This window comes from Herpailurus yagouaroundi, unplaced genomic scaffold, assembly GCF_014898765.1.
Source record: "Herpailurus yagouaroundi ecotype Mexico unplaced genomic scaffold, PumYag 569, whole genome shotgun sequence".
Classification (NCBI taxonomy): Eukaryota; Metazoa; Chordata; class Mammalia; order Carnivora; family Felidae; genus Herpailurus; species Herpailurus yagouaroundi.
In genome coordinates, this window is record NW_024412786.1 from 4,678,694 (window position 1) to 4,702,109 (window position 23,416).

General features: G+C 59.8%; 1 protein-coding gene and 1 long non-coding RNA gene across 3 annotated transcripts in view; both read left to right on the forward strand.

Moving 5' to 3' along the window:
* Positions 1–23,416, forward strand: part of LRP5 (LDL receptor related protein 5) — a gene marked incomplete at its 5' end in the record, with an annotated part of 74,289 nt that overhangs the window by 9,205 nt on the left and 41,668 nt on the right. Inside the window, 4 exons of the mRNA XM_040465799.1 lie at positions 2,683–2,879; positions 4,010–4,141; positions 20,416–20,812; positions 22,259–22,430. Of these exons, the coding sequence (XP_040321733.1) occupies positions 2,683–2,879; positions 4,010–4,141; positions 20,416–20,812; positions 22,259–22,430 (898 nt within the window). The remainder of the gene's footprint in view (positions 1–2,682; positions 2,880–4,009; positions 4,142–20,415; positions 20,813–22,258; positions 22,431–23,416) is intronic.
* LOC121023769 (uncharacterized) lies at positions 8,915–12,744 on the forward strand. Of its 2 annotated transcripts, none has more exons than XR_005787495.1 (2): positions 8,915–9,967; positions 10,954–12,744. It is a non-coding gene; the product is annotated as an uncharacterized LOC121023769 (long non-coding RNA). The 2 variants fall into 2 exon arrangements; XR_005787496.1 differs by lacking the exon at positions 8,915–9,967 and adding an exon at positions 9,974–10,293.

Here is a 23,416-nt window from a genome sequence, read left to right on the forward strand (position 1 = left end):
CACTCTATGAATGTGTCTAGGGCTGTCCCAGTAGGAGCATAATCTGCTGGTAAAGAGGGTAAGTGCTGGAGCCAGACGGACCTGCGTGGTCCCCTCTCAGCTGCGACCGTGCCTGGGTCGCCTCACTGCTCAGAGTCTCAGGGCCTCGCATGTGAATGGGGGTAGTGATTGTACTTTCTAGAGGTGTCCATGGGGCCCGATACCACGGTGCACGTCAACTCATTGCATGGCGCCTGGACACCGTAAGCGCTCAATAGCGGCTGGTGTGCTCAGGGAGTTCGTGGATCCAGCAGGAGGTAGGGTGCTCACGGCTGGAGCTCCACCTGGAGAGGGGCGTCCTGAGAGGAGGGGCCAGGGTGGGTGAGGTGAGCTGAGGCCTGGCACCAGCTTCCTGTGGTGCCTTCAGCTGAGGCAGGGAGGAGGGACGGCCTGAGAAACGACACCTCTGGCTTTTCTGATCAAAAAATGACACGGGGCGCCCGGGTGGCTCAGTCGGTTAAGCATCTGACTCCTGACTCGGCTCAGGTCACGATCTCACGGTGATGAGATCGAGGCCCACGTGGGGCACCACACGGAGCCTGCTTGGGATTCTCGCTCTCTCCCCCTCCCTCACCCTTGCGCTCACTCGCTCTCTCAAAACAAATAAACGTTACTTTAAAAAATGACAACATCACGAAGGGCAGTTTGGTGGTGCCTCAGAATGCGAACGTCGAGTGACCGTACGATCTCGCGATTCCTCGCGATTCCACTCCTGGGCATCTCCCCGAGAGCGTTGAAAATCGGTGCAGGAACAAAGACGTGCACGCGAATGTCCGTAGCAGTGGTGCGAACCATAGCCCAAAGGTGCGAACAGCCCAGATGTGCGGCCGCAGGTGGATAGACAGAGTGTGACCCATCCACACGCGGAATGCCGTCCAGACATGAGGAGCAGTGACGCACTAGCATGTGTGCAACACGGAGGGACCGTGCAAACCTGATGCTAAAGGAAACAAAGCGAGTCACACAAGGCCACGCGTGGCATGATTTCATTTATGTGAAATGTCCAGGCTGCGCAAATCCTCGGAGACAGAAAGCAGACTGGTGGCCGCCGGGGGCCCCCGTGGAGGGGACGTGAGGGGGAACCGCTGAGGGGGCCCGGGGTTCTCCAGAGGAGCAGCGGGAATCTAGGGAAGTAGCTGGGGGCTGTGGTTGCGTAAATAACATCGTGACTGTGTGCTGCATAGCACTGAACTGTTCACTCAGCAGACTGGTTACTTTTGTGTTACGTGAATGTCGCCTCAATAAGTCTATTTAAAAAGTGACATCGGGGGCGCCTGGGTGGCTCAGTCGGTTGGGCGGCCGACTTCAGCTCAGGTCATGATCTCGCGGTCCGTGAGGGCTGTGAGTTTGAGCCCCGCGTCGGGCTCTGTGCTGACAGCTCAGAGCCTGGAGCCTGTTTCAGATTCTGTGTCTCCCTCTCTCTGACCCTCCCCTGTTCATGCTCTGTCTCTCTCTGTCTCAAAAATGAATAAATGTTATAAAAAAAAATTTTAAAAAAAAGTGACATCAAGGGGGGTAGGGGCACCTGGGTGGCTCAGTCGGTTGAGCATTCGACTCTCGATTTTGGCTCAGGTCACGATCTTGCAGTTCGTGGGTTCGAGCCCTGCGTCGGGCTCAGTGCTGACAGCATGGAGCCTGCTTGGGATTCTCTGTCTCCCTCTTTCTCTGCCCCTCCCCTGTGTGTGCTTCTCTCTCTCTCTCTCTCTCTCAAATAAATAAACATTAAAGGAGTGACATCAAGAAAACAAAACGGAGGCATCGTTGGGTCAGATTAGGGACAGTCATGGGCATGTGGCTTTCAGTTGCTTAGTAAAACCTTGTCAGTGTTTCTCTGAGGTGCGGTGCCAGGGGCTCGGATGTGGTGGTGACCTGCCCCCTGCAGCCCTCCACGCCACCAGGGAGCCTATAGTCGAGGGAAAGTCATGAAACCAGATAAATACACACGCCACCAGGTGTAAAGTTAGAAATCCATAATATCGTTAAAAACGTGTTCTCGTTTGCTGGGCTTTATAAATACATAGAAGAAAGATGTTTTGTTTTGTTTTTTCCTTTTAAAAAATTTTTTTAATGTTTATCTTTGAGGCGGTGGGGAGGAGGGAATGAGGGGAGGGGCAGAGAGAGGGGGGGACAGAGGATCCAAAGCAGGCTCAGCGCTGACAGCAGCGAGGCCGACACGGGGCTCGAACTCATGAACCGCGAGACCATAACCTGAGCCGAAGTTGGACACTTAACCACCTGAGGCACCCAGGCGCCCCGTTGTTTTGGTATCAAGTTCTATTTACTGTGATAATATAAATTATTGGCGTTACAGGCACGTTTGGCGCAGTTTTGTGCTAAGTTGTTCAAACATCAGGGCGAGGCAGGCGTGTTGTCCCCGGCTCGCTGTCATCAGCGGTGGCTTCCTCCTTGCCGCTTCTTCTTTCCCTGCGGGCCACTTTGCCACCAGCCACTTTTCTAGAAACAGTGGGAAGGGCTGGGGGGCCGCGTCACCGTCAAGGGTGGCGGGAGGCTGGAACTGCCCCGCGGTCGTCCTGTGTGACGTGAATGGGTCCGCGGTGGCCGTGGGAGGGTTTCCAAGCGGGGGGCGTGCAGGACCGCGGGGAGTCTGCTCACAGCTCCCACCCGTGCCTCCTGCACCCGCAGGCAGAAGGTGGTGGAGGGCAGCCTGACGCACCCCTTTGCCCTGACGCTCTCCGGGGACACTCTGTACTGGACGGACTGGCAGACGCGCTCCATCCACGCCTGTAACAAGAAGACGGGAGAGAAGAGGAAGGAGATCCTTCGAGCTCTCTATTCGCCCATGGATATTCAAGTGCTTAGCCCGGAGCGGCAGCCTTACTGTAAGTCGGGGGCCGGGTGGGGGGCGGCTGGCGTCTTCCCTCCGCAGGAGCCCCGAGTCTGGGGGCACCTGCATCAGAGCAGTGGAGGAGAAGGAGAGGTGTGGTGGAGGGGAGGGACGTGTATGCAGGGTGCAAGGGCCAGCTGGGGCGCAACCCGGAGGGCCCTCTGCAGAGCGGGTATGGGGGCTGCTTCAGGGGGGCCCCATGCCCCCTCCCCCCGTCCTCTTCAGAGGTGACAGAGGGCCTCCCGAGCAAGGTTGCTTCGTTGTCGGGGCCCGACAGAAGTTAAGTAGTTACTGGTGATCAATCTGCTGTGAGTTGAGGCTCCCGGCTTGGGGTCTCCATAGGGTGGTGGCGGGGGTCCTCGATGGCGGAAAGCTTGACGCCCACGGGCTCAGGGCTCCTGGGACGGGCAGCTAGCAAGGTCACGGCCCTGGGCTCACGTCCTCCCTCGGGGACCGGGGTGCTGTGGAAGGTTCCAGCTTTGAACTTAACTGTGGGGGTGCAAGGGTGGCAGCTGTCAGCACCCCAGGGAAGGTGGGGCTCTCTAGGATAGTCTCCTGGTGAGAACATCACGGTCCTTACCGCATCCACAGCGGGGGCAGCCCCCTGTGCGTGAGGCAGCGTTAGGGAGAAGAGGGGGACCCCCCTGCGAATCTGCTCCAGTCGTTTGCGGGGGTGGGGGGCTAACACTCCACATGTCACAGTACCACGCCCCTGCCTGCCCTGGGCAGAGTGAAATGCCGGAAGGATTTGTTCAGTTGCGTCTTGGTCACGGATGGGCTTGGGACAATGAGAAGGGTTGTTATCAGCGCCGAGAGTGTCCAGGTGTGGCCACCAAACATTTGTGCAGATCCCGTGGGTTCCAAGCACATCACAAAGACAGGCCTCTGCTCCAGGAGCCCCCCCAGTCCCTACTGCACGGGCAGGTCCTGAGATCCCGGCCGAGGGTGGCCTTCCCAGAGGAGGTGCCATCCGAGGGGCCCCGAGGAACATGAGGGTTCTGTATTGTAGAAGGCTGGGAAGAGGAGCAAGGCAGGGAGGATGCCCCCATGGAGTGGCGTGGGTGGGTGGGTGGGGTCGAGGGCTGTGTTCTGGAACCTTCTCTCACCCCGCCCTGTCTTCCCCAGTCCACACGCGGTGTGCGGAGGACAATGGCGGCTGCTCTCACCTGTGCCTGCTGTCCCCGAGGGAGCCTTTCTACACGTGCGCCTGCCCCACTGGTGTCCAGCTTCAGGACAACGGCAGGACGTGCAAGGCAGGTGAGACGGGGGGGGGGGGGGGCGCGGGGGGGGGGGGGGGGGCCCCGGCCGGGGGGGGGGGGGGGGGGGGGCTGGCGGTCTCCTTCCCTCGGCGAAGGTTTCATGTGTTCGGAGCTCCGCAGCCGGGGGCACCTGGGCGGCCCAGCGGCTGGGATGCAGGGCTCGGGACTCAGGTCTGGTCTGTCCGGTGACCTCGCAGTCGGCTGCCAGAAAGCAGTGATTGTAGCCGAGATGCTCGCTGTCACGACTTGCCGAGCAAACGCTGTGTGTGTTGTAAAAAGGACAGTCGTGTAGGGGAACACTGTGAATCAGGAGACGCCCCGCGATCTGCGCCCAACAGACGTCTCCTTTCCTGCCTTCCCGGCTCTCCCAAGCACGCGCTGCCGGCGTGGGGCTGCGGGCCTCCCCGCTGGCTTCGTCTCCTGCTTTTCTGCTTTTTCCACAAGCATTTTCCACACTGATAGGGACTTTCTGATGCATTTTCATCCTTACGTCCCATTTCCATGGGATCTTCGTGCCCCAATGACCACCCTCCCCACGGAAATTCGGGTTGCAGACGCTTGCTCAGTGGAAAAAATTGGGGGTGCGTGAAGTTCAGTTGACTTCCCTCCCCCCACACAAGTGTTTCTCGGTGCTCCCCCCGCCCTTCATTTGCCGCACTTGCTGCTTCAAGGTCTCCTACAATGACCGTCTTCTAATGATGTGTCACCCCTCCCTCCTCTGGAGCACCGTCCGAGGCTCCTTATTTCTGGCTGTCACGTTCACAGTGTGCTTTTCTGGGAATAAGGTGTGTCCAGGGTGCAGCCTGTCCCTGGGGGTGTCTAGGGCCCAGCACAGCCGGGTGGCAGTGGAGTGGCCAGCGAGAGGCCGGTGAGAGACGTCAGGAAGCAGGCCGCCCCCTGGGCCAGTGGCACTTGGGGGGAAGGAAAGGGAGACTGGGGGCTTCCCTGGGGACCTGCGACCAGAGCCGAGGGAGTGTTACCACTCCTTTAGGCACAGGTTTAAAACAAAAAGTTCATCCTGGCAAACAGGGAGTCTACCAAGTTCCGCATGTCCACAAGGAACGGCCGCGTGCCTGCGTGTGCTGCGTGCAGAGAACAGAGCGGTAAATGTGAACCTCCCCCCCCCACCCCGCTCCAGCCCCCTGTTCTTCCTACAGGGAATGTCCCTCTGAGTTGTGGAGGGGTCGACAGGAACCAAGCAGGCACGTGAATGAAGAATGCGAATTCAGATTTGGATCAGAGTAACACAGGACACAAAGGAAGGACTGAGACGCAGAATAACATACTGAGGGCGGGGGTGGGGGGTTGGGCTGGAGGCCCAGATGGAAGGTCAGGGAAGGTCCTTCCCAGGAGACAGGCTGAGACTTGAGAATGAACAAGGAAGAGGCGCGAGGAACAGCATGTGCGGCAGCCCTGAGGCAAGAGCTAGGTGGCGTCGGGGCTGACCTCACAGGCATTTGATCTGGGCGGTCACACAGAGCCCCGGCTTCCAAAGAGCCCCGTGCTTGGTTTAATGCTCCATTGTCGCTGACTTGAAATGCTGGATAATTCTGGGGCAGGGGCTCCCTGTGTTCAGCCTGCAGCGGCCCTGCGCGTTACGTAGCCCGTCCTGCTTTGTGTGTAGAGAAGCTGAAGAGAAACCTGGAGACGCCTCGTGTCTCAGTGTATCTTTCTCTCCCGTTCTGCCACGAGTGTCTCCGCATTCCCCCTGACGCTGTTGCAGGGGCATCGGCAGTTAGAGGAGAGGCATGTGTTTCTATAACATGAGTCGTGCCTGAAAAATACTTGTCCGGTGAACCATCTTCCCCCCTGTTGGGCATTTCCGTTTTTTTGTGTCTTTGCTGTTTTCAAGCCGTGCCGCCGTGAGAGAGCCAGCCTGGGGCCTGGCCCACTGGTTAGGGCGATGTGAATCTGGTGCTGTTGCTGTTGATCGGTGATCCCCGTCCAAGCGCTGTGCCGAATGGGGAGGTGACCATCTGTTCTGGGAGAAGGACAGGCGTGGCTGCCATCTCTGCCTGCATCTCTGCCCAGCCAGGCAGAGCCAGGTTGCATGTGGACCTTTGGGGAAGGAGCGGGAAGGCGGTGGGGGGAGGGGGGAGGGTGGACACAACCCCCCAAAAGGTACATCATGCAACAGTGTGCACCCTGGTGGGGAGCTGACGCAGGGGCCCCGTGAGGCAGGAGGTCCACGCGTCAGAGTTCCAGGACTGGAGTCTGGGGTCACAATGCCAGAGTCCTGGCCCGGTGCAGGTGCACAGCTGGGGAAGCCGACAGTTCCACGAAGGACTTGCCCAAGCTACCCGGGGGCACAAAGGGTATTGGTCATCGGGGGTGGACAGCGCCTGGGGACTTGTCACTCTGCTGCTCTTCTTCATCTGTGAGATGCGGGGGCGGTCACAGACCACCCCTTAGCCGGGGAAGCTGGGGAGGACACAGTGTTGTATCAATAGGTATCACAGGTGCTGTGCTGGGCCCCTGGTACGTCGTGAGTGCACAGTATATGGCAGCCACGTCCATCGTCACGCTGGGCCAGAGGGGGAAGGGCAGGGCCTCTGGAAGCCTAGGTTTGCCTCCATCGTCCCACGGCCCTCCCACCCCTAGGGGGAGGGCTGATTTCTTTTCCAGGCAGAGGAACGGGGACTTTCTGGTTCTCAGCATTCCAGTAGCCGGAGCCTCTGAGCTCTGGGACCACTGCCTGGGGTCAGGCCCTTTGAGGGCATTTCGGTTCTTTTTGCAAACATCTGCGGGAGGCAGGGGGCAGAAGAGGGGAGATGCCCTGGGGTAAGAGGGCTTCTTGGGGGAGGCGGCTCCAGGGGGGGGGGGGTCCTGGAAACTCCCCCGAACTCCTGTGGGGTGGATCCGGAGGATTAGCAGCAAGGGCTGTCCCGGTTGGAAGTCGTGTGGCAGGGGGCTGAGCCACGTCTCTTGGCCTCCTTCAGGAAGAGTGGCCAGCTTGCAGGTTCCCCGCCCCCCCCCCCCCGGGATGGATTCAGTTGCTCGGGGTCACCTTCCCTGGTCTCGTAAGAACTGTTTCTGCCTCCCAGCCGTGAAAGACACTTTCACAAATGACTCAGTGGGAGGATGCCAAGCGTGCGGACGAAAAACGCTTTTGTCGTCATTCGGAGGAGCCGGTGTGGGTGGCCGGGGGCGTCTTGCACAGGGCAGCCCGGGGCCACTCTTACACTGAGGCTGCACCTTTCCTTTGACTCCGGCTGCCCCGTAGGGGACGTCACAGGTCAGGGAGGCTCCCAGACGACGTGGACAGCATGGGCTGGGAGTCTGGCTTTTGCACGAGGATGTGACCCTCGGGTTCCGCCTGTTTATAAGCGTGGTTCCCACCCCACGTGCTTCTCGCTCACAGACTGGCTGGTTCTGGGGGCTGCACGGGGCCTTCTGCAGCCCCCCGCCCTGGACCCACTCGAAGCGGAAGTGGGAAGCCGTTGGCGGTGGGAACCTGGAAACAGAGTTTCCTAAACATTTTAGTTTCAGTCGAGAAGACCTCCAGGAGCTTCTCAGAACATTTCAAGGGTTTGCCACCAAGATGGCCTTCTGGAAACTTGGGGTGGAAGGGTGGAGGGTGTCTGTCCGTGTTTCTCAATCCAGAGGGATCCGGGCATGCGTGAGGAACGGATTCTGTCGTTGAGGGGCGTTCCTTGTGCTTGGGCGACAGACACAGGGAGTCCGAGACGGGGCCGTGGGCGAGGATCACGAGGGCTTCAGATTTAGAACGCGCCCCCTCCGCTGGCAAGCTGGGTTTTGGGGTGCAGACCTGCCCTCCAGGTGTTGCTTCCTGCCACAGAACATCACGTTAAAGGAAACCGTGTGATTAGAAGCCTGTGATCCTGTCACCTGAGTACCCTGGCCGCTTTCCTTTTCTCGCGAGGCCTTCCAGGCTGCCCACGCCCCCTGGCGCATGTAGTGTTGCCTCCTGGGGGGGCGTGAACTACACGTGGAATGTGGATTCTGACTGCTGATGATGTGCAGGGTACTGGTTGTGAAAATGGCCTGGAGATGGTCGCTGGAAACGCGAGGGTAACGTGGAGACGGCGAAACGCTAAACCCTGCAGGATGTCACCGCTGACACTGGAGCCCAGAGGTCCCGGCGGGCGCAAACCCGGTGCAGGGCACCTTCCTGGCTGGATCAGAGCAGCACCCACGGAGGCTTCCGAGGCCGGGGTGACCAGTGGGAGGATGCGATTCAGGGGCTGGCAAAGGAGGCCCCGGGGCCACTTGTGGATCTCCTCTTGGCCCCGGACTCCGCGAGGTCCAGCATCCCAGGGGGTGACTACTGAGGCCACAGCTGAGGGCTGTGCCTTTGGTCTGTAGTTGAGAGTCTGCCAGGACTTTCGGGGTGGTGAGGAAATTCAGTCTTGGGGGGGGGGCCCAGTCTCAGAGCAGTTTCCAACTATGGGATGGCTTTCTATGCCCAGTTATCCTTTTAGGATACCTTCACTCATGTCCCGGCTGTGTGATCTTGGGAAAATGACTCAGCCTCTCTGTGCTTTGTTTCCTCACCTGTAAAAAGAGATGATAATAGGGGCGCTTGGGTGGCGCAGTCGGTTGAGCGTCCGACTTCAGCCAGGTCACGATCTCGCGGTCCGTGAGTTCGAGCCCCGCGTCGGGCTCTGGGCTGACGGCTCAGAGCCTGGAGCCTGTTTCCGATTCTGTGTCTCCCTCTCTCTCTCTGCCCCTCCCCCGTTCATGCTCTGTCTCTCTCTGTCCCAAAAAATAAATAAACGTTGAAAAAAAAAATTAAAAAAAAAAAAAAAAGAGATGATAATAGTACCTGCTTTGGGGGAGGGGGGTTGTTGGGAGGAGGGCCTGACTACGCAACAAATACGAGCTGTGCTTGAACTTGAACTTGGAGCCAGGCAGGCAGGCATGCGGGCAGTCTGGTGCCACAAGGGCAACTCTTTCCTGGACGTTTGGAATCAGAAGTAGATGATGAGGCCGGCTGGTGCTAGGAGGGGACGGCGGTGGGCGGGGAGCCCTCCTCACACAGACGGTGAGAGACGGGCAGGCGAGTGAGCTATGTGTCCCGAGGGCACGGGGCATGTGGCTGCCCTCTGCAGGGATCGAGGCCAGCACCGGGCCGGGTGGGATCGGGGTCTGAGGGGGGGGCCTGGATGTGTCGGAATTACTTGGACCCTCGTGTCGCATCCAGATTCCCCGGCCCTAGCAAATCGGAGTCTCCAGGACAAGGGACGGGTGTGGGAGGCGGAGGCGCCCAAGGCAGGCTGATGAGCAGCAGTTGGAGAAAGTCTGCACGGCCGGAAACATCTCGAGACCTGAAGCCATGGCCTCAGAGTCCTGGGACTTTCAGTCTGGGCAGCTGGTTATCATGCCGTGGACTTGAATCTGAAGAAACGTTTGTGCTGTGCAAGAGTCCTATGTTTCTCTGATTTTGAGCAAATGAAAGCCAGCCCAGCGCTGGGAGTCGGTGCCTTCCCCAAAGAGGGGGCTGGCCCCAGTGCGTGGGGGAGGGGGTGACGGCCCAGGGCCTGCAAGCTGTCCCCTGGAGGCATGGGGTGGGGCTGGCCATTTCCCAGCTGCGGGCTCTCTCCCTGTGAAATGGGGAGAGCCAGCATGACTGGGGGGGGGGGGGGGCAGATGAGAGGCTGTTCCCCACGGTGCCTGTGTGGGTCCACGCAGACCGGACAGGAGGCTCAGGACTCCCTTCCTCTGGGTCAGGAGTGTCTTGTGTCCCATGGCCCTCTGGGTCCTCCTGAAGTTTGGCCCCAGTGGGGGTCCTGTAGGTTCCGAGACCAGGAAGGATGTCATAGCAAGCAGCGCCCCCTTGGGCTCCAGCTCAGCCAGCGGCTTGGTGAGACCCCGGGGCCTGAGTGACTCTTGTCCCGCCAGCCAGCGGTGGGGGGGGGGGGGGGGGCAGGATCCCTGGGCCAGGCTGCGATCCCACGCACCCCTCCCCAGCAGCCTGGCCGATGGAGGCGCCCAGCTGGCTTTGGTTTTCCCCATGTTTTTCCAATTATGTGGGATGGCCTAAAAACAGCAGTAGCGGGGCCTTATTTGGGAGTTGCCACCACCGTCCGAGGGAGCTTGCTGCCTCCGGTGGCGTCCCCGCACATTCCTCATCACTGGGGGCTTCTGGGCGGTGCGCGTCCCCGCTCGAGGCCCGGACAACTGGGGCAGGTGACTTACCGGGGCCGTGGCCGGGGCACGCGGCTTCACTGCCCCGCGGTGGCCAGCCTGGCCCTGAGCATCGTTCCGTGCTCTCCTCCGTGGCCTTTCCAGAGGAGGCCGTGACTGCGTGTCGGGGCGGGCGGGCGGGCGGCTCGGGCTGCATGATTTACGGGGCCGCCCGCTGCACCTCGCCAAGAAGTAGTTTTAACAGATGTTCGCAGGGACTCGGAACAAAAGGACGAGGGGATGTGGTGGGCCAAGGTGGCGGGGGGCGGGGAGGAACAGAGGCGTCACTGTCGGGTCCGACGGGCAGACTGACAACTGGGGCGAGGTCTCAAAGCCCCTCACATCCATCCGTCTCCCTGGGTGGATTAGCCGAGGCTCAGGGCCGAGGAATAAGGGGCGCGTTTGTTCGCAGTCTGGCTGTCTTGTCACTTATCAGGGAAGTAGGTCAAAGGGAAAAGAAAGGAGGCCCTTGTGGCTGAGGCTGACGCCGGCCGGGCTGTGATTGGCGTTGGCTCTGCAAACAGAAGGCAGCTGCTGTCCTCAGCCATGGACCGTGAATTTTTAATAGCAAGAAAATCAGATTGCACAGTCCCAGGAAATGGTGTGACAAGTCCAAGCACTAACTTTTTTTTTTTTTTTTTTGCATTTTCTTTGGAAACGAAGGTATAACTTGCCGACGGTGAAATGCACAGATTCCAAGCGTACATTCTGATTTCGATTTGGCAGTTGTATATATCTGCCCAACCACCACCCCCGGTCCGGATCCGGAAGGTTTCCAGCACCCGGGAGATTCCCTGGTGCCCTTTGCAGCGCCCCCCACCCCCCCACATGCCGCAGGGGCAGCTCTGTCCTGACTTCTATCACCACGGATTAGTTTTGCCTGTTTGGGAACGTCCTAGAAATGGAACCACACACCATGTGGTCTTTTGTGTCTGAGCCTGAAGACTAACTTCTACATCGAATAAAAGAGAAGAGGGGACCATGCCGTATTCTTGGAAAGAGAAAACGGTCATCCTGGGCTGGGGGATGAGACCAAATGGCACCTCCTGGGTGTGGTTAGCTCCGCGGATGCCCTGGGTCCACCGACGGAGGGCTGGATTGCCGTCACTCCCAGCACTGGCCCTGGCCCCCTCCCTCCTGTCTGATGTCTCCCTTGCTAGTGCAGCCTGAGTCCGGCTCCGGCCTGGCCCCAGATCAGCCCCTGGGGCCGGCCCCCCCCCCCACCCTCACCCCAGCCTGTCCAGTGTCCCCTTGCTGGTACCACCTGAGTCCAGCTTCAGCCCGGCCCCAGAGCTCAGTCTGTTGAGTCAGGTTCTGGGTTTGCACGTCCGAGCCCTGGTGGAACCCCCAGGCTGCCAGAGAAAGGCCTTCCCTGTCCCCGCCCCACCCGCCGGGCACCCCTCGGGCCCCCTCTGGCTTTGGTGATGGCTGCACGCCCTCCGTCTTGCTTCTAATGACCGTGTCCTAGTGCCTCAACCTTCCCCAACCGCAAGTGCCCCACAGGCAGTGACCTGATGGCCTGCATGTGCCGGGCTGACGCCGGGGCCTCTGGCTTATCAGCAGACAGAGGCCAGGAGGCTCTTTCTCACCCTTTGCCTCCTGTTCCAACTGAAATGGACAGTTCGGTCCCTTCCAGCCCACCGTCTGAGCACCTGCCTATCTGCCTTTGCCGGTGCTATGCCTGTTGTCTCGAGCACCTGTTATCTGGGGCTCCTCACCTGACAGTCCCTCGGGTCTCCATTCAGACAGCCCCAGCCCCCCTGGGAGAAGTGCTGCGATGTGCTCCCACACCCACTTCGAGGGAGGGAAGCTGGGAGGGATCCTGGCTTCCCAGGGGACCGCCATCAGCCCCTGGACGAACGCTGGGATCGATTAGGTATCTTCAGGAGCATCTACCGTGGCAAGAGCTGAGGTGTTTGGGTCCTGCTAGAGCTGGGCACTGAGGACTGCACCAAGAAGGGCGCCCCCTCTGTCCCCTCTGGGGGGACATGGTGTGGCGGGGACTGGGGCGTCTGAGTCCGGCCTTGAGCCTGCACGATGTGGCTGTGACCTGACGGAATGCGGGCTCTCCATGTCTCGTTGACCTGGGAGTATCAAATGGGGTCGTGTCTCCTGCAGGGCCTTACAAACTGTAAGGTGCGGTGCACGAACCACGCGAACGGCTGGAGCCCAACCACCTTTGAGCGAAAGCAGCAGCACTTTCTCATGGGTCACCCCACCCCGTGCATCCTGCCTGTGCCGCCAGGGCAGGGCGGGACATAGCAGTAATAGTGTGCCTTGGGGGGTGCCAGGCACCCACACTTCTGAGCGATCTACTCTTCTGTGCCCTACGGGAGCCGGGTGAGGGAGGGGCTGTGGGCGGCCTGATTCAGAAGTTTGGGTGGTCACGCTTGGGATCCTGTCTCTCTCTCTTTCTCTCTCTCTCTCTCTCTCTCTCTCTCTCTCTCTCAAAAGTAAAGAAACATTAAAAAAAAAAATTAAAAGGAGTTTGGGCCATCAGAGCTAGCTCACGGCCACGGAAGAAGGGACAGAGGCGGGATTTGAACCCAAGCACCTGCCACGTGCCGTGGCTCAGGAGCCGTGGCCGCAGCTCCGGAGGCGCGGCTGCCACCACCTCTGGGAGCCGCGGGATAGGATGTTCTAGGAGGAAGAAGGATTGCTTCAGGTGTTTATGGAGCCCCTGCTGTATGCCTGGGCTCAGGAAGGCACTCTGAGTGTTTTTTTTAGAAGAGCTGAGCCGTGTGCCCAAGGAGTGGGACCCAGCCTTCTCCATCGTGTGTCACTGACTGCTTCATAGCCTCTGACCGCAGTCCTGTGTTTCCAGCGACCCACCGGGTAGCCCACCTTTAATTTGCCCAACCAACCGCACTTTGTTCTGTCTCCCTGTCTCTCTGCTCTCTGGCCTGGGACTCGAACCCTTGGGCCACGTCTCTGCTGCTGGCTCAAAGAGAGCATGGCCCAAGGCAGGTCCCCGGGGATGTGCTCAATGCCCCTGGGGCTGTGGGCTGCTGGGGCTGCTGGGGCTGCTGGGGCTGCTGGGGCTGTGGCCTTGGGCTCAGAGGCTCCCTGACCTTGTCACGGGACCTCTCAGCTTTGCTGGGAAGCCGTATCCACTCCTGACTCTTACCTGTGTGTAGACAGAGCTCAAGTCGCTTACCCACGGTCACTCAGTAAGGAAGTGTGGCTGAGGGTCCAAGCTGGGTGTGACCGTTGGGCTGTGGCAGCCTCTGAGGGGCAGGGGAAAGGCAAGTGGCAGAGGACCACGTGAGGGGCTGAAAACCCAGGGATAGGAGAGGAAGGGGCTGGCTGCACAGAAGTCTTGAGGCTGGCACTGACCTTGCTGCTCCGGCCACCCCAGGTTCCCGGGCAGAGGAGTGACTCCCCCATTTTAGAGCTGTGCAGACTGAGGCGCCTGCCCGGCCACTCTTAGGGGACTGCAGCCTCCCGTAGGGTCCCGGGCAGGCCACGCGGCCAACAGCTGCTGGGCCTCAGGTTTCCCTCGGAGCCAGTGCCTGGCCCGGCCACTTCCCCTGTGGTCACTCGGCACGGTCTCCTGGGCCAGGGCTCCCGGCTGTGGTCTCAGCGCTCGTCCAACAGCTTACCCCAGGGGGCAGCGGAGAAACTTAATCAATTGCTAAAAAACAAAAATAAGTCAGCTGCCTACCAGCTGTGAAGCTGTTTGTGGCCTTAGAGCCTGTGGCATGGGTGACAGCCCGTGCTGGGACCCGGTGCTGCCCGTGTGGTTCCAGGCCCGCTCCTGAGCCCACGCGGAGCCAGGGGTGGGGGGTGGGGGGCCAGCGAGGGGAGCTGGGGCTGAAGGGAGGTGGGTGCGCCGCTTCCCGAGTCCGGCATGAAAAGACGCGGGTGGAAAGAGCCGCCCTGGGGTGGTGCGAACCTCGGGGCAGGGAGGGGCCTGTCCTTTCTTGGAGATGCGGGTTCTGTGGGGACAGTCCGTGATGTCCACTCTGCCTGCTGGGAAGGCCAGGTGGGGGGCGCAGGGCTTGGGGGCCCTCCGCATCCTGGGATGTGTTGTTCTGCTCATCGTGAAAAATCCTTTCCCGTGTTGGGGTGCAGAGGGGATTAACTGTGAGAACCCTCCAAGTCGCGCTGGGCGACCTGCCAGTCTCCTCCTCCTGGGCTGTCAGGGGCTACAGGGCCTCTTGCCCCATCCCTTCTCATGTCCTTCCCTCCCACTCGGCTCAGATCCTGGAGGGCCAAATAAGTCACCCCCGCATGGCGGTTTCATCCCCCCCCCCCCCCACCGATTGTCCAGTGAGAAAACCTTGTCTCAGAGCCCAGGCCCCTCCCCAGGGCAACCATGAGGCCTCTAAGTACGCTCCCCCACCCCCACCACATTTTAAAGTCTTGGGTTTTTTCTGGTTAAAAAGTAACATTCGTGTTCACCGTAGAAAGGAAGCCGTTACGCAGAATAACGGAGAAAATAAAAACCCGTATCTTCGCCGCCCAGAGATTGCTGCCAGCGTTTTCGCTGTTTCCTGCTCGCCTGCTCTCCACGCACGTTCAGATCTGGGTTCGCGTGATGTGTGCATCGCGTGCGGGCCGCGTCGGGGCTGACCCCTTCCACGCCTTTTTGGGCCCTTCTTCAGAGCCCACCGTTTAGCGCCTGACTGCGCTGTGGCCCTTCGTGTATTTGATGTTCTCACGCGGAGGGACGTTTAGATTGTCCGCAGGTTTGGGTTTGCTGTGATCGCGAGGCCTCGGTGACCCTCCGCGAGCAGGAATCTGCCTGTGTTTGCAGCGGCTGCTTTGGACTGGGTCCTCAGAGGGGAAGTTGTGGGGTCAGAGGGTCCCTGAGCCACACTGCCGTCCAGGAAGCGTGTGCCGGGCTCAGTCCTCTGGGAGGCGGTGGGGGGCCGCTGTGGCCACGCTGAGTAGGCAGCCGTTTCCGCCTCTAGCCCCTCCAAGTTAACCCGTTTGTCGTGTTTGTTGACTGTGTGCTTTCGTCTGTTAATTTGCCTTCACCTGTTTGTTGCTGGGGTCTGGGTGGTTTTCTTAGGGACTTCTGTGCCTGCCTTTCAGTTTACTTACAAGACAAATAGACTTTATCTCGTATGGCAGTTTCAGGTTTACAGGAAAATCGAGTGGAGGGTCGAGAGGTCCTGTGTATCCGCTCTCCCTCCTTACACGGTTTCCGCCGTTGTTGTTAGGACGTGCCATCTAACGCTGTAAAAGGCACGCATCCTTCTCATGCGTGGGTCAGCGAACCTCGCTCGGCCGGTGGGCCAGATGGCTCGCTGCCTGTGCTGTGCAGCCTTCGAACAAAGGATGGTTTGGACGTTTTTTACATGGTGGAAAGAAAATCACAAGAAGAACGTTTCGTGATGCGGCAAAGTGACAGGAAGTCCAAGGTTCGGTGTCCACGTGTGAAGTTTCGCTCGCACACCTTTATTTACAACGGCAGAGCTGGGTGACTGTGACAGAGACGGTTGTGGCCCATAGAGCCTCGAGCAGTTACGTCTGGTCCTTTGGGGAAACGTGTGCAGGCCCCTGCTGGAGACTAGAAGGAAGACCGGGAACGGTCCAGAGATAACTGCTGCGGACATTTGCGTGTGTTTCCTGCCAGGCTTTTGTTCCAGGGAGGCTTTTGTTTGTCCTGTGGCTGGACTCCCGCTGCACGCACGGCGTGCTCTTTGCACGAGGCTTCCTTGCAGACTGTCATGGGCCTGGAGCCGGCCCAGCGGCCTGCACAGGATGCTGGGCCAGGTCAACCTCTTAGCAAGCACCTGGCCTCCAAACTCAGATCAGACTCGCCGGGGGTGTCGGTGGGTCAGCCCCGTTCCTGCGCGTTCCAGCTGCAGAAACGGCCCGGCACACTCTGGTCTCTATGCTGTTGCCCCAAACACCCCCTTCTTCCTGGAGTCCTCCCCACAACCCGAACCTGCCTGTCCTTCCATTGAATGTTCCTCTCACCCTCTGCTCCCCACCTCTTATGGGTTGAATCATGTCCCCCACCAAAGACCCGTTGGATCCCCAGACCCCGCGAGTGTGACCTAACTTGGAAATAGGGTCTTTGCAGGTGTAACCACATTAAAGTGAAGTCACACCGGAGTAGGGCAGGCCTCCAGTCCAATGGCTGGTGACCTTACAAAAGGGAAATTTAGACACAGAAACACAGGGGAGGAGGCTGTATGAAGACAGAGGCTGAGGTTGGAGCGGTCAAGCCACAAGCCAAGGAGCATCCACCACCAGAAGCTGAAAGAGACAAGGAAGTTTCCCCTGGAGCCTTCGGAGAGAGCGTGGCCCAGCCAGCAGCTGGATTTTTCACTTCTGTCCTCCAGAATCGTGAAGGCATCCGTTTCTGCTGTCAGCAGCCACCCAGCGCGTGGTGCCGTGTTCCCGCAGCCCCTTCCTGCGTCTTGCCTCGGCTCTATGACCCTCGGCCAGGCACAGGGACAGCGCCCTGTGGTGGAGGGCGGCTTGGTCCAGACGGATGTTGGCAGGCAGGGATGGTGTGGCGCTTGATGTGCCCGTGACACTGGGCCAGGCCTTGGGTCTGCTTTTTTGTTTTCAGAATGCTCGCCCTCAGGAAGGCCGTGCCCCCGCCTGGCCTGCGCCCCATGCCCCGCACTTGGCCCCAAGACAGGGGGGTTGCCTCCTTTCCTGCGTGTGTGTGTGTGCAGGGAGGAAGGGGAGAGGTCAGGAGCCCGCCCTAAGGAGGCTCCGGGGACCGCTGCCCAGCCAGCAAGGGAGAGGTTTCACTTTCCTCGGCAGCACTGTGGGGCAGGCTCTTTATTTAAACAACCCCAGAGAAAACCCTTTGGCCAAACTGTTAGTTTCTCAACAGTTTAAACAAACTCCTACCCGGGAGCCGTGTCTGGTTCTAGGGAGGGGGCGGGCCTCCCCGTCTCGGGGCCCGGCCCAGTGGCCTGGGCCCACCCCCGGTGGCCCGAGGCCGCTCAGACCTCGCTGCAGACAACCTCGGAGGCCATCTGTGAGCAGCAGCTCGGCCAGCGGCCAGCAGAGCCCAGGCCAGCGGTCCTCCGTCCGCAGTTGCCCACCGCTGGCCTGGCCCTGGACAGAGCACTCGACCGCCTCCCCGACTCTGCTCTCTGCGTTCTTCTAGATAAAGCTCAAATAAAAACTTCAAAGGCTCTGCAGCCCAAGGGGTGTCAGACACCCCCCCCTTGGAGTCAATTATCACCTACAGTTTTATCTCAGCGTTTAATTACTGCCTCAGCTACAGAGACTTAATTTTAAGGGATGCTGGTAATGGGGTTCCCCAGTGGTGGGGTGTGCTGGAGGAGGGCTGGGGCCGGGCACACTCTTGCCCCGGAGGGGTCTGGAATCAAGGTCACAGCCACATGAATGTGGGGTTCTGGAGTTGAAGGCCGGACCTCTCAGTCTCAGCCGGCCCCCTTTGGAGGCCTCCTGAAACCCCTGCTCTCCTTCCTACATTCGCGGATGGTCTTCCCTCACCGAAGGCCTCTGCCCTGTGATCTCAGGAGCACCGTGGGGGTTGGAACCGTCATCTGTTCCGTCCACCCCCGCCCCCAGCGCCTGGTCCAGGGCCTGCCTGAAACAGCCGCCTACAGAGATGCTGGTGGGGTGACTGAGCTAGCTGGCTGCAAGGCACACCTGCCTCCGGCTTCTTGTCTGTGCCTCGGGGATTGAAGCGTTTGTGCCACCTTCTTTTCCCACTCGCTGCTGTGTGCCCTTGAGTGGGGAGCTTACCCTCTCTGTGCATCCAGTTCCTCATCGGTAAAAAGGGACACGGTCCTACCTCCGGGACAGGGTGTGAGGATCGTGCGGTTTTATTTTTATTTTTTTATTTATTAAAAATTTGTTTTTCATGTTTATTTATTTTTGAGAGAGAGAGAGAGAGAGAGAGAGAGAGAGAGAGAATGAGTGGGGGAGGGGCAGAGAGAAAGAGAGAGAGAGAAAGAGGGAGGGAGACACAGAATCCAAAGCAGGTTCCAGGCTCCGAGCCGTCCGCACAGAGCCCGATGCGGGGCTCGAACTCACGAACCGCGAGATCATGACCTGAGCCGAGGTCGGACGCTTAACCAACCAGCCACCCAGGCGCCCAAGGATTATGCTGTTGTAGGTGATTGTGTCTGGAGCGTCATGCAAACAGGGGTGGGGGAAACGGTCTCCACGTGTGTTTCGGGACCGAGTATCGTTTTCCCTCGGGGGAGCCAGTGTTTTCTCTGGGGAGGAAGTGCTACCTGAAGTCAGTGGGGTTTGACACACGGCCTTCCGTCTCGCACAGTGACCTGCCTCGGTCTTGGCTTGGGAGCTCGGCAGCCTCTGGACAGTTGTGCAGATGCCCGCTTGGCCGTGCCCTGGCAGGCTTCCCCCTTCCCTCCGTGGTGGCAGCTGAAGCCAGCGCCCTCCGTGGAGGTCCATCTCTGGTTCCCTTGATGTCAGAGCTAGACGGGAAGTCGGACACCACCAGGTTGGGCTGCTTTTTCATTTTCGACGAGGAGACCAAAGCCCAGAGAGGGTCAGGGACCTGCAGAGTCACACAGTGGGAGCAGGGCCAGGAAGTTTCTGCCCTGCATTCTCCCTGCTTGTCCTAGGATGTCAGCATCTGCTCTGGGTGTGGCTTTGGGGGCTGCAGAGAGCTAAGGGGACATGTTGCAGAATGGCAGGGTGTGTGTGTGTGTGTGTGTGTGTGTGTGTGTGTGTGTGTGTGTGTGGTCAGCTCGTCCATTAGGCTGGGGGAGGCAGGAACAGCTTCCTAGAGGAGGAGGAGGTGTGTGACCTGGGACTTGAAGGACTGGTCAGATGTCAACAGCACATACTTAGGATTGGAGCCCAGGGGGAGACAATTCGTTGAAATTCAGAATTCTACCCTCCCTCCCTCCAACACCCACCAAACTGGGACCAAATCTGAGTTTAGCTCTCAGAGGTTTCCAGCATACTCAGGCACTTGGGGTCCCTTCTGAGCACTGCCTGCCTCAGTTTCCCAGCCCTGGGCTGATAGAGACATTGCTGCCGCGTGTACGCCCTCTAGTGGAGGACTCGGATTAGGAGCTCTGGGCCTTGGGGCAGGACAGTCCTTAACTCGAAATGCAAGTCCCCAGAGGGACTCTGCAAGGCACTGGCTTCCACGGGCCCTGCCTCTGGGGCAAGAAGCTGGCGCTGGGTACAGGGGACCGTGTGCTGTTTGAGGGCTGTGGCCCGACCGCACAGCTGGCTGCAGAGGCTGGGCCCGGGGGGGCCTGAGTTTGACAGATGTGCTCAACTCGTTCCGTCCGTGTCCCCATCCTGCTGCCCCACTTGAGGTGGGTCCTTCCCCGTTCTGGGCCTTTCGTCAAACCAGGCAGGTGGTCCCAAAGTTCCAGAAGTGGTCTCTGGGCCTAATCCTGGTTTTCTGGGTCCTGGAGACCAGAAAGGACCAGAATGAACGCGTGGACAGTGACCCAGCTCTGAGGGAGTGTCCAGGCCAGGGGTGCAGCGTGAGGCCGCGTGTGCTGTTTCTCCGGGGACTTCTGACAGGGGCCAGCAGGGGGGGGTCCAGGGCAGAGGTGGAATGTTTATAGCCACGGGGGTGTCAGGGGAGCCCCCAGGGTGCTCCCCCTTGTTGGTGGGGTAGCCCCCCTCGTGCAGTGTCGTGTGTGGTTAGATGAGGCATGTGGGCAGAGGCAGCTGGCATGAAGCTGCTCCCGAGGGGTGAGCGGGGGGGGAAGGGAGGGCCTCAGGGAAGAAGTGGCATCTGACTGAGCCATGAAAGTTGGGCCTGTGGAAGGTGGGGCCGCGCCAGGGCTCTGAGAAGCATGGCTGGCAGTTGCCGCCTAGAGCCCAGTGCCTCCGTGGGACTTGTATTTGGAACTGATTTGTGGCCCGGAGAGGGGCTTGCAGGGGAGAAGGGGGACCGAGTGGGAAGCAGCTCTTAAACAGTGGTTGAAGCCAGGTGGCTGTGTGGCTGTCAGCAGGTTGCTTGACCTCTCTGTGTCTGTATGGTCTCATCTAGAAGATGGTGCTGGCCTCAGAGCCCTCACAAAGACGAACTGGTGACCATGTAGGGGGACCTCGGCGAACATTACCGAGGATCACCTGCGAGGAAGCCCTGACCTCAGGGGCCTGGCTGAGCCCCTCCCCTGCCGTGCCCACTGCTGCCCCGCTGTGGGCCTCTGACCCCCACTGCTTGGCCATCCACAGGGGCCGAGGAGGTGCTGTTGCTGGCCCGGCGGACGGACCTGCGGAGGATCTCGCTGGACACGCCGGACTTCACCGACATCGTGCTCCAGGTGGACGACATCCGGCACGCCATCGCCATCGACTACGACCCGCTGGAAGGCTACGTGTACTGGACGGACGACGAGGTGCGGGCCATCCGCAGGGCGTACCTGGACGGCTCTGGCGCCCAGACGCTGGTCAACACCGAGATCAACGACCCAGATGGCATCGCGGTCGACTGGGTGGCCCGTAACCTCTACTGGACGGACACGGGCACCGACCGCATCGAGGTGACGCGCCTCAACGGCACCTCCCGCAAGATCCTGGTGTCCGAGGACCTGGACGAGCCCCGGGCCATCGTGCTGCACCCCGTGATGGGGTAAGGCTGGGGGCGGGTGGACCTCCCACCTGGCTGGGGCCGGGAGGCAGGCTGACCAGAAGGGAGAGAGACTAGTGGTTTTGGAACTTTGTCCTGCATCAGAATCCCCTGGAGGAGGGCTTATTTAAATGCAGGTGGCTGGGCCCTCTGCCCAGATTTCTGTTTCAGGAGGGCTAGGGTGGGGCCCGAGAACTTGAGTTTCTAACAAGCCCCTGGGTTGTGCTCCTGCCCGTCCGGGGACCAGACTCTCAGAAGGTCTGACACAGGCTGTTGTGTTCACGTACGGAGGGCCCCGAGAGCTTGGGCAAGTCATTTCTTCCCATGGGCTTCGCCCTTCTCACCTGTAAAACGGAACGGTTCACCAGGGTGATTTCTAGGCTGATGACGGTAACAGAAGCGATGGCCCTTACTTGTTACGTACGGGGGGCCGGGCCTCTTCTGAACTCAGCACACACACGGAATCGTTACCTCCTCCTCCCACCCCTACCCTGAGAGGCAGGTACACTTGTACAGTGAAGGAGGCTAAAGCCCAGAGAGGTTAACGGGCTTGGCCCAGGTCACGCAGCCAGGAGGTTGGGATTCGATCTGGCCGTGTGGCTCCAACTTTCCGTTCTAGGATTCTGCGAAAACAGTTTGTCAGTCAATGTAGAAGCCCTTCTGACATCCTCAGCAGCTCAGAGGGTAGCAGTGCCCTTCCTGGGGGCTCATGACCAGGAATGTGAACCTGGCAGACCCTGAGGGAGGAGGAACAGTTGGAGCCCCTGCCTGGGGGGGGGGGGCGGGAGGGGTGGGGTGGAGCCAGGGCCGCTGGGGAAGCCTCCTGCCCTCTGGGCCGGATGTGGGCCAGCGTCCTGGAGACGGCCTGGAGGAGCTGGAAGGACAGAGGGAGGCAGCCGGGGAGGGCACACCTGGGAGCTGTCCCTCGTGGGGACTAGCAGAGCCGCGGCGATGGTGACCGTGGTTACGTGGCCGTGGCTGCCGTCCGCGGAGCACCCACCGGGCGTCGGGTGCTTCTGTCACTTCCCTGGGGGCTGAGGCTCAGGACGTGAAGTGACCCGCTCCAGGTGCCCGCTGGCAGAGCTGGGGCTGTCCGCCTGTCTGCCTCTGGAGCCTGCGCTTTGCACACGGGAGCCCGTCAGCTGCTTGAGGAAGGTTCTACTCCACCCCTTCTTCCTCCTTGGCGTTCAGCCCGTCCAGCCTTGGGTCTCTCAGCAGGGCGTCTGAGCGGGAGATGAACCCAAGGACCCTGTGCAGTTTAAGCCCACGCCGGGGGCACCGCTGTTCTCTGCGGAGCCCCTGGTCCTGCGTGCGGGGCTTGGTGCCCACCTCTGCAGTTAGCCAGCGTCTCCTGAGCGCCTCCTATGGGCGGGGGGAGGGTGGAGTCCTCAGCCCTGGGGACGCAGCAGGGACAAGACGGTGTTTTAAGGACCTGTTCTTCTTCTCCAGCCTTATGTACTGGACAGACTGGGGGGAAAACCCCAAAATTGAGTGCGCCAACTTGGATGGGCAGGAGCGGCACGTCCTGGTGAACACCTCCCTCGGCTGGCCCAACGGCTTGGCCCTGGACCTACAGGAGGGAAAGCTGTACTGGGGAGATGCCAAGACGGACAAAATCGAGGTGAGTCATCCCCCGCCTCCCCCCTCCCAGCCCCGGGCGGCGCTGGTCCATGAAGCTGTGTTAATACGGGCTGTGCAGCCTGGCACAGCCTGGCTGTCCTCGAGCCCCGAGTAGTATGCAGAAGCCAGGCCTGGCCGCCCCTGTGGCCCATCACGTGTACCAGGCGGGCCTCAGGTGGATGTCTGTGCTTTGCTATTTGGTCAAACGGGATCCTGGAAAAGAGAACGTATTCGGGTGCGTTTCTGACATGCGAGGGTCTTAAATTGTTTCAAAATACAAAACCGTAATAAAAAATGACACGCACACGTCCAGCACCCCACTTAAGACACAAAATCTTACCAACATGGTGGAGGCTAGAGGTGACCCTACCCTGAATTTGGTGAGGCATTCCCAGGCGTTAAAAGACCTTTCCTTTTGCCGCGAACAGTATGTTACAGTCTTGTTCTACGTGATTCTATGTGATTAACGTAAGTGGTGTCCTGATGTGTTCTTTGGCAGCTTGTTTTTTGCTCACGGGTGTATTTTTTTGAGGTGCTCTTGGCGGTACGGTAGTTAAATTTGTCCCTGTCACAGGGAAGCCCCTGACGTTCGTGCCTCTCCTCAGCGTGGACACCTCCCTCCCTCGTAGTCACTTCTGGATCATCCTCGTCTGCTTCTGGTCCCATCCACTGCCTTAGGCATCACCACCTGGGGGGGTCACCTTTGCTCCCCTCACGCTTCCCGGAGAGACCCCCACCAGGCAGCTTGCAGGAGGCGGGGGGGGGGGGGAGTGAGGACACCGATGTGTGTCTGTGTCTCAGAGTTTCCAGCCACACTTCTGAGCAGGAACGTGAAGGGGGCTCGGGGCTGCGTGGGTGCCTCTCCCAGGCAGACACAAACAGTTGCAATAGTGGCCGTTTCCCGTTGGATTCCCTACAAATGGCCATCTTTAAAGGGATCTTGTTGCTACAGGGAGTTTCTCTTGAGCCTCTGAGCCTGAAGACGAG